This window comes from Echinops telfairi, unplaced genomic scaffold (assembly GCF_000313985.2).
Source record: "Echinops telfairi isolate 266 unplaced genomic scaffold, ASM31398v2 ScPeMD7_1;HRSCAF=3_0, whole genome shotgun sequence".
In the NCBI taxonomy this organism is placed as follows: Eukaryota; Metazoa; Chordata; class Mammalia; order Afrosoricida; family Tenrecidae; genus Echinops; species Echinops telfairi.
The window spans coordinates 73,799,921-73,809,416 of NW_022103896.1; the positions used below are offsets into that span (position 1 = coordinate 73,799,921).

Consider the following 9,496-nt stretch of genomic DNA (forward strand, 5'->3'; position numbering starts at 1 on the left):
TGGACTTCCTCCTGTGCCCGATCACAGAGTCCTCAGTAATGTTTACTATCAATTTTCATCATAGAATATCATGAGATGGTTGGGAGTTGCTTAAATGAGCTATTTCTTATATGAACACTAATGGTACAAACTACATTAGTAGTGATGTTATGGGTCACTGAGTCCAAAAAAGAGCTAATGTGTTAGGTTCCCAAACACTAGACTACCACACGATTGTATCTAAAACACCAGAACATTTGACAGTATCAGCAACTACAGAAACCACAGGGCTTGCAGCACGAGCAGAGGAAATCATGGGAATCAAAGCGTCACTACACAGGCAGTCCCCGCTTAGGACTTCAGGACAGTCCGACTTGCCCTTCAATAGCTTGTAAATTTCTCCTCACTTTGAAGCAGGTGTGAGTCAACCCCGACTCGCCAGGAAGTCTTTAACACAATCGCTTTCACATGGGGCACCTGCAGCTTTTATATCATTAAAAAGGCCCCCGGACTTTATTCTTGCATTAAAGTATGTCAAAATAAGAACTCTATGCACCTGTTCTGACTCACAATTTCCACAGATAGATTTGAAGACGCAGGGCCAGGGCCTGGCCTGTCATTTGGTAGAAATGACAGTTCCGATTGGAACTCATTCTAGCTCCCCACTGCCATTGAGTTGATTCTGACTCATAGCGACCCTCTAGGTCAAGGGAGAACTGCCCTTTGGGTTGCTGAAGCTGTCAACCATTATAGGGGTGGATAACTAACTTTTCATCTTTCTCCCGCAGTGTCTGGTGGGTTCGAACCGCTGACCTTGCATCACCCATCACACCACCAGGGCTCCTCCTGATGAACTGTTACTGTGGTCAGGTGCCACTGATTTGGCGAGCTTATGCTCAACTGGGTGAAACACTGCCCGGTCCCGCACCATCCTCACAATGGTTACTCTTGAGCCCATTGCTGCAGCCACTGTGCCCATTTATCTCATTGAGGGTCTTCCTCTTTGTCATTGACCTTCCCCTCGACCAAGTAGGATGCCCTTTCCTAGGGATTGGTCTCTCCTGCTAACATGTCTCGGAAGTATGTAAGACCATCTCATCATCCTCACGTATGCGTCTCAGGAACATGCTGGCTACACTTCTTCCCACCAACAAGGTTTATTGTTTTTGGGCAGTCGAGGGTACTTTCATTGTTCTTCACCAGCACCATAATCCAAAGGCATCGGTTCGTCTTCAGTATTCCTTATTCAAAGGCCACCTTTCACATGCACATGAGGTGACTGAAAATGAGCAGGCTTAGGTCAGGTGCACCTTACATTTTCAGAAGATATTGTGCAGATTTACCTAATGCGATAGTTTATTTTATTTTATTTCTTGTCTGCTGCTTCCATGAACACTGATTGTGGATCCAAGCAAGATGAAATCCTGAACTTTACTCTTTTTTTTAAAAAAAGATAAACATGTTCATCATGCTATCAATCAGGATTTTGGCTTTCTTTACATGGAGTTCAAATCCATACTGAAGGCTGCATTTGAAGGTTTAAAATGTAAGTTAGTACAGTGATTTCCTTTGTAAGTATATGCATCAGCTGAACTTACGGAAAGTCTTGTCATTACTTACAGGGGTATTTTTATTTTAAAAAAATCCTACTGAAACACTAACACTGCATAAAATTTTATAGACAGTCATATTGGTGTCACTTTCTCTGCTCACGTCACCGGTACGGTCCGTACACCCTCCCCTCACCCTACACCTCCCTAGTGACGACTCAGGGTGGGGCTGGGTGGCCTTTGGGATCTCAAATTCTGACAAGGGTGGACCACCCAGGGCGCTGCCATGAGTCGCGGCTGCCATCTAGTGGCTTCAGCTGAGAACACCAAAGGCCTCCCTAAATCCTGCGATTGGGGGAAACCAAAGCAGCTGATGCCAAGTTGTGTGCTCTGTACTTTGGAAAACTTCCCCTGCTTCACGCTTTACAAGGACAAGAAGAGAGGGGCGAGGTGAAAAAACTCACACGCAGCTTTTCCGACACGAACGCCGCACTATCTTCTTCGTTCCCATCTTTCACTTTCCTCCAGCACAGCGGCTGCCGGTGCGCGGCTCACCGCGTCCGCTCTGTCTGAGCAGCACTTTGAACCCCACGCTCTGCCCTTTTCCTGACCTTCTGCTCTGTAGCTTCCCTCCACTGCACCCTTCTCAAATGCAAAGGGGTGCTTGCTTTAAACCAGCGGTTCTCATCCTGTGGGTCTCGACCCCTTTGTCTTTCACAGGAGTCGCCGATTCGTAACAGTAGCAAAATGACAGTTACAAAGTGGCAACGAAAATAATGTTATGGTTGGGGGGTCACCACAACGTGAGGAACTGTATGAAAGGGTCGCGGCATTAGGAAGGTTGAGAACCACTGCATAAACTCTTCATCCATGCCTCCCGGTCAGCTCACCCTCGGGGTCTCTTCCCTGCCTAGTTTGCGGGCTCCGTTGCCTCCACTGGCAAGCACTCACTCCTTGGTCTCTGCACCCCTCACCACTAGGTCTGCTTCTTCCCAGGGATTCCAGGACTGTCCTTTTCGATTTCTAGGGCTCTTCACTCTCCGATTTCCTTTCTCCCCCTCTTTTCCTAGCTCTTGGATTCCACCCTGTGCTGCAAGCCAGCATTCTGACCCTTCAGGGCCCGGAGGTACCCACTCCCCAAGTATGTCTTTTCTCCCCTCAGGCCCCTCCCCCAGTCCATCCCTCTCTCTGTCCGGTGCCACCACTTGGCCCTGGGCACGACTCACCTGGTTACTGTCAGGTCTCTAATGAGTTTCTCTTAGTCCCACCTTGGCCACCTCGAGTCCCACCAGTTGGAGTCATTTGTCTGATGGCATCCCTCCCTGGTTCAAAGCCGCTCCATGCTCGTCTTGTTTAATCAGTCCAGTCCGGCCCTCCTCGCCTGCCTGAATGGCCCCTGCTCACTTCTCCAGATGGTTCACCTGTGATGCTCTGGGATAACAGACCTCTTTAAGGTCCTTGTCTCAGCTGATTCTACCTCATGGCAAACAACCAAACGGGACCTAAGCTTGGCAAGGGATGATGGAAACACATGACCTCCTCAGTCAGGCCAAGGGCAGACTGCAGAAGCAACCATCAATGGCTTGCAAGCAAGTTCAGGTGGAAGCTGAGGAATATTAGAAACAGGACCGCAGAGCCAAAACATGACCTGGCCTTTTGTCCACTGATGCTTAGAGACCATCTCAAGAACCGAGTGGATAATCGAACACTCACGACTGGAGACCAGGTGAGTTGTGGGATGACATCAAGGGCATCAGACATGAAGAAAACAAAAGTCATTAAAAAGACAGGCGGAGTAAGATACGACAAAATAATAATTTATAAATTATCAAGGGTTCATGAGGGAGGAGGCAGTGGGGAAGGAAGGGGGAAAATGAGGAGTTGGTGCCAGGGGCTTACATGGAGAGCAAATGTTTTGAGACTGATGAGATAACGAATGTATAAATGCGCTTTATACAATTGATGTATGTATGGATTGTGATAAGAGTTGTATGAGTGAGCCCTTAATTTAAAAAAAAAATAAAATAAATGCCAAAAAAAAAAAAGAGAGAGACTGACATGGATGCCGGATGGAGCTAAAGCGAGTGGAAGAAACTAAGTAAAAGAACTGTTTTGGAGGGTGACTGCAGCAGACAAAGTCTAATCAAGTCCACAGAGCAGAGGCTACTACTGCTCCACACACTGCCATCCTGCCAGTGCCGGCTCATCGCGACCCTGTCAGACAGGGTATTACTGCCCCTCCCAGGTCCCCAGACTGCCACTCTTAATGGAAGCAGAAAGCCCCGCCAGGGTCCCACGGGAGAAGAGGATAGCAGAAGGTGAAAGGAAGGCATTTGTGAGGGTGGGGCAGTTCTGTTTTACAGACGGTTGCTATGAACCGGACCAGTAGGGCTGACTCCTTGGAGCCTCACAATAGTGACGGAATTGGAAAATGAACAGCTTTATACTGGTGGATGAGATCTAAGGGCGAGGGAAACTGAGAAAGGAGGAGAGCGAAGGACGCACTGCTGGCAGCAGACAGGAAGGCAGGGATTTAGTGCACGGGAGAGGGGAGCTGGCAGAATCATGGGGGCACGAGGGTCTGGTCTGCATTTGACCCCCAGCCTTGTTCTGACTGGTGCTGTGAAGCCTCTCCCTCATCTCATCCCACGGACAGAGCTGATCTGATTCCTCTGTCTTCTATCCAGTGAGAGCCAGGTATTCAGTCTCCACGTGTGTTGCTGATACAAGAGATCTACAACAGGTAAGTCGGGGGTCTTGCACAGTTTTATCATGCAATCTCTGGCATCCATCTCATCACCCCAAGCCCCTATCCTCCAACTACTAATGCGTCCTTGTTTCTGACTTTTGGATCCAAATCATCAGTAGTTATCAATATGCATCTAGACTCAATAGTTGATATATCATATGGCAAAAGTTGGTGAAAGTCTTAAATTTCCTCATCAGTGGTTGCGGCATACATTTGAAAACTAGCTTTATTACCTGGTCTTCATTGTAGCCATATGGGTATTAGTCTAACACTGACAGAATTATGCTTCAGGACAGCTCTTGACATTTTAGACATTGAATTTGACCCTGCTTCTCTTCAATTTTTCATTCTCAGCCTAGACCCTATTGTCCGATTCCAAATGTCTGAATCAACACCAATCCATTTCAGTTCACGATGCCTTGGATATCTGTCTTTATGCATTAGTCCATTTCGTTTTGAGGACTTCCCGCTTTCCTAGGTTTGTAATTCCACGTTCTGCTTACTGATAGATGTCTTCAGCTGCACCTTCTCATTCTGAGCGATGCCCCAGAGCTTTACTCAGCCGTCACTAAGGTCACTCTGGAGGAAGCAGCCCTTCCAGACGGAGGGGCTCATCTCCCGACACCGCATCAGATCAGGCTCTGCTGCTGTTATTTGCAAGGATTTCACAAGGTGCTCGTTGGGTTCTTCTTCCCGATCTGCCTTAGTCTGGAAACACCGCGGGTCCAGGGTCACCTGCCCACGATGGGTGACCCGGATGGAATTTGAAATACTATTGGAACGCCTTCTAGCAACATGCACGCCATCACAGGACAATACATTGACAGAGAAGTGGTAGATCCTCCCACCCCACCCTGAGCCCTGGGGTGGCATAGCAGTTATGCATTGGGTGGTGATTTGCGAAGTTGGCAGTTCAAAACCACCAGCTGCTCCGAGGGAGAAAGCTGCGGCTCTGACTCCCGACAACAGTTACAGTCTTGGAAACTCACAGGATAGTCCTACCCTGTCCTATAGGGTTGCTATGACTCAATGGACTCAATGGCAGTGAGGTTTTGAAAATACATTTTAATAAGATCCTCTCTTGCTGCAACCCCTCCCCCCCCTCGCCAGTTGACTGCGTGCTCTCTCCGCTTCCTCTTCTCTTCCCACGGAAACCTGCGCGCAAGCACCCGTGGTCCATCATTCCCACATGATTTTAATCAAGTCACTGATGACCACTACCTGGCTAACACACTGCTCAATTCGAGTTCAGCTCTCATTGGCCCTGACCCGCCTGCAACATCCTCCTGGTCTCCCCTCCCTGGAGGCAGTGTCTTCAAGTAGCTCCCAGGGCCCCTGGCTCTGCTTTTCTCCTGTCTGCACGGCCACTCTCCCTGGGTCTCTTCATCCGTGTGATTGGGATCCTGCGTCTTTTCTAGCCACGCTTACTCCTTGAGTGATCTCACCTGGTCTCATGTCCTCAAACATCTCTGCTGATGACTTGTGCATTTCTATTTCCATCGTGGGGCTCCTGCCTCCTCTACATCTTCTATTGGACATCCATTAGGCACCTCAGGTTTTCCCTGTTCGATCTTCAGCACCGGTTCCCTAATTCTTCCTCTCCCAGTGCATGGCAACTTTTACCTTCCCCAGTTGTTCAGGCTAAGTCTTGGGGCTATTGCTCGCCCTTCTCTGACTTGATCTCTCCCTCTCTCACTCGGTGGCTTTAGTCATTTTTATCTGAAAATAGGGCAGGCGAGGCGTCTTCAATCCCGTCTCCAGACAGCCACAGGGTTCGTTTCCAACAGGTCTTTACACGAGAGTTACCTTATCAGAGAGTGTGGGAGGCCGAATAATGGTCCTCAAAGATATCCACAACCTAGTCCCAGGGACCTAATGTGGCCGTCTGCTTCCATAGCCATCAAAACAAAACACCACCCTGCTTGCCTGATTCTGACTCACAGCGATCTTTATGGGAGCAGAGCTCATCTCTCCTGTGAAGCAGATGGTGGGTTTGAACTGGTGACCTTACTGTTAGCAGTCCAATATTTACCCAACTACCACCAGGGCTCCTTCCTTAAAACTTCATGGGGGTGGCTCTCCTCTGTCACATGCAGAGATGATGCAGTTAAGGATCACAAAATGGGAAGAGTAGCCTGGACTACCCAGGGGGGATTCAATGCAATCACAAGCATCCTTATCAGAGGGAGGCCCACTTTGTGTGATCAAGGACACACGGTGCTATGCACTGTTGGCTTTGACAAAGAAAGAAAGGGACACCAGTCAAGGGACACAAGGACTGCAGCCCTCAAAGCTGGGAACAGCAAGGACTGGATTCTCCCCTAGCGCCCCCAGGAGGAGTATGGCCCTTCCCCCATGTGATTTTGGCCAAGAAAAACTGAGTTGGGACTTTTGACCTCCATAACAACCAGAATACATGTGTGTTGGTTTAGGTCACCATGTTGGGGATCATTTATTGCACTGGCCCCACGAAACAACACAGCGAGGGCTGCTTTGACCTGTCTCTGCAATGACATCTTTTCCTGAAACACTCTGCCTTCTTTTTCTCCTCAGGGATGTTAGTGGTGGTGGTGTGGCGTCCACCCCGTGACAGAGCAGACCTGCCTGGATGAGGTTTCTAGGCCGCCATCTTTCTGGAAGTAGATTGCTCCATCTTCCTCGATTGGAGTCTCTGGCTGGGTGTGACCCTCCGATCTTCAGGTGAGCCAAAAGCTTGGCAGTGCACCGCCAGGGCGCCTTCCTCCTTAATACCCATCAGCATAGAATACACTTTCAATTTTACTTGGGTGTTGTCTCACCACCACCACCACCACCACCCACTTCAGCTCCACGGTGGCAGGGATATAGGTCTTATTTCCTGCTGTGCTCAAGCCGGGGGACCCCGCCCGAGAGCGGGGACACTGCCTATCTACAAAGGGAGCAACGGGTCCTGTTTCTGGGCTTTCCCTGCCTCTCTGACTTTGCCTCTGTATTCTTCAGAGCAGGGTCCTTTCCCTCCATTTGACAACTGCAAATGTCTAAGGAAGCATGAATGATAATGTACCGAGCCTGGGAGCCCAATGCCACTGCGATGTGGAGTGACTATAGGCTGGGTCTATCAGGAAAGGGTTTGGGGGGTGGGGTGCAGCACATACCTTGTCTACAAGCTGTAGCCATGACTTCCACCCCAGTGGGCTCTTCACAACCAAAATGGGGACCCAAAGATGTCATTTACCAAGACTTTTATGTGCTATCTTCTTTTAGATGTTGACCCTATTAAAAATAGTGTACCAAAAGTCCCCCCATTTGCTGCTTCCCAGGACTTTGTCCTGAGCCCCTTTCTTCTTCTCCAGTTTCCCAAGGCCTGTGCTTTGCTTCTACACCCATGGTTTCAACTGCCCTCTAAGTACATGGATGAGTTGCAAGCCCACTTTTGAGCTCCAGAACAATATATTCAACTACCTCATGGAGGTCTCCACCTGTATGCATGCGGCAGAGGACGTCCAACTCAGAAGGTCCCATGGCTGCAGTTGGCCTGGAAGCTAACCCTCTTATAAGCCCTGTCTTTGTACATGACCCCACTGTTTACTCTGACTTCCCAGCCCCAAAATCTCAACTGCTCTCTCTGCCTCACCCCTCACATCTAATCCCCACCAGTTATTGCAACCCTCTTGCTTCTAATCATCTCCTTAGTATTTCTCTTATCTATCCTGCCTGCAGGAGGAAGATGAAGCTTTCTGCTTTCTTAAAGCCACACAGCCTCAGAAACCCACAGGAGTGCCACTCTGTCCCACAGGCTTGCTATAAGTAGGGATCAATGGCAGTGAGCGAGTTTGCTTTTTTGGGACCCTGTCCTGGGTTGAATTGAGTTTATCAAAAGATAGGCTGCGGTCCCAACTCCTGTACAAGTACCTACAGCCTTATTTGGAGAGAGAGGGCTTTTCTTCGCCAGATGGGGTCAGTAAAATTAAAGTAGGTCATACTGGAGCAGGGTGGGCCCCAAACCCTTCAGAATGGCATTTTATATAGAAGATGGTCAAAGAAGTAGTCACACACAGGGGGCAGACAGCAATGTGAGGGTCTTTCTACATACCGAGGGGCACCTGGGGGCTACGGAAACTGAGAACCAAATATCTTCCCTGAAGAATGGCGCATAACTCTGCCCAAACTTGGAATTTGAATTTCTAGCCTCCAAAATGATCAGAAAATGAATTTCTGATCTTTAAACCCATCTAGCCGGTGGCATTTCATTGGGACAGCACTAGCACACCAAGATACACGCCTTATGCCCACTATCTGTGTCTGGGTGCCTGTAGCCAGCACCTTTTACTGGAGTACTACAGTGGCCTCGTCCCTGGACCCCACACTGCCACTGCTGCCATAGGATGCTCATTCCATCACCATTCTAATTAGGCTACCCTCCTTTCTCACCCAACAGTGACAATCACGCTCTGCGTGATACCGGTTCCAGGGCTAGATGCTATTGTCTGATGAAGAGCTCTATGACACAGGTCCCTGGGTGACACCAGTGGTTTGGGCCTCGACTACTAAGAACCTCAAGGAGGCTGGTGGTTGAGACCCGGCAAACTAGTGGCACTGTGGGAAAAGGGTCTGGCAATTTGCTTACAACAAGGTTACATCAAGGTGAGACGTGGGGCAACGCACTGTCCTGTCTGGACCTGCTTCCATAACAGTCGAACAAGCCGAGGCACACCTGCATCCCCGCGCCGACTGAAGCCACGCGGCGGCACCGTCCCGGACAACGCGGTCCGGTCCAGCTCGCAGCTCCGGGACTGGGCGCCCGCACTGCAGACCCGACTCCCCCAAGTCCTCAGAGAAGCTGGAGGGAGGATGCCCACTCCCACCCAGGGTGGGTTCGGCGGGCACGGCAGGACCCTCCGGTCCTCTGCCCGCCCCCGGCCCCACACTCACGATGCGCTCTGCAGCAGCTTCAACAAGTGCGCGACCCGTGCCCTGCTGGCGGCGGCCATCGCGGCGCGAGTGCTCCTCCCAGCTCCACCCCCCTACGGACCAATCCCGAGGCCCCGTCTCCCTCCACCCCACCAGCCCCCCCGCTGGGGAGCTGCAGGCCCTCCGCGGCTCAAACCCTTTCCCCAACTGCAGTTGCCCTGCTTTCACCATCCAGCTTGGAAATGCCCGTAGAAACGCAAAACCAACCCTAACGTCCCGCCACCGAGCGCATTCTGACGTTCGGAGACCCGTGGGTTTCCGAGACACT

The 9,496-nt window shown here is 50.2% G+C and overlaps 1 protein-coding gene across 4 annotated transcripts in view; it reads right to left on the bottom strand.

Moving 5' to 3' along the window:
• ADHFE1 (alcohol dehydrogenase iron containing 1) overlaps positions 1–9,258 on the bottom strand; it is a 38,663-nt gene extending 29,405 nt beyond the window's left edge. For all 4 annotated transcript variants that reach the window (XM_045295563.1, XM_004697538.2, XM_045295531.1 and 1 more), the window contains exon 1: positions 9,190–9,258. In XM_045295563.1, coding sequence (XP_045151498.1) covers positions 9,190–9,248 — 59 coding nt within the window. In that variant the 5' untranslated portion in view covers positions 9,249–9,258. The remainder of the gene's footprint in view (positions 1–9,189) is intronic.
• Positions 9,259–9,496: the final 238 nt, after the last annotated feature.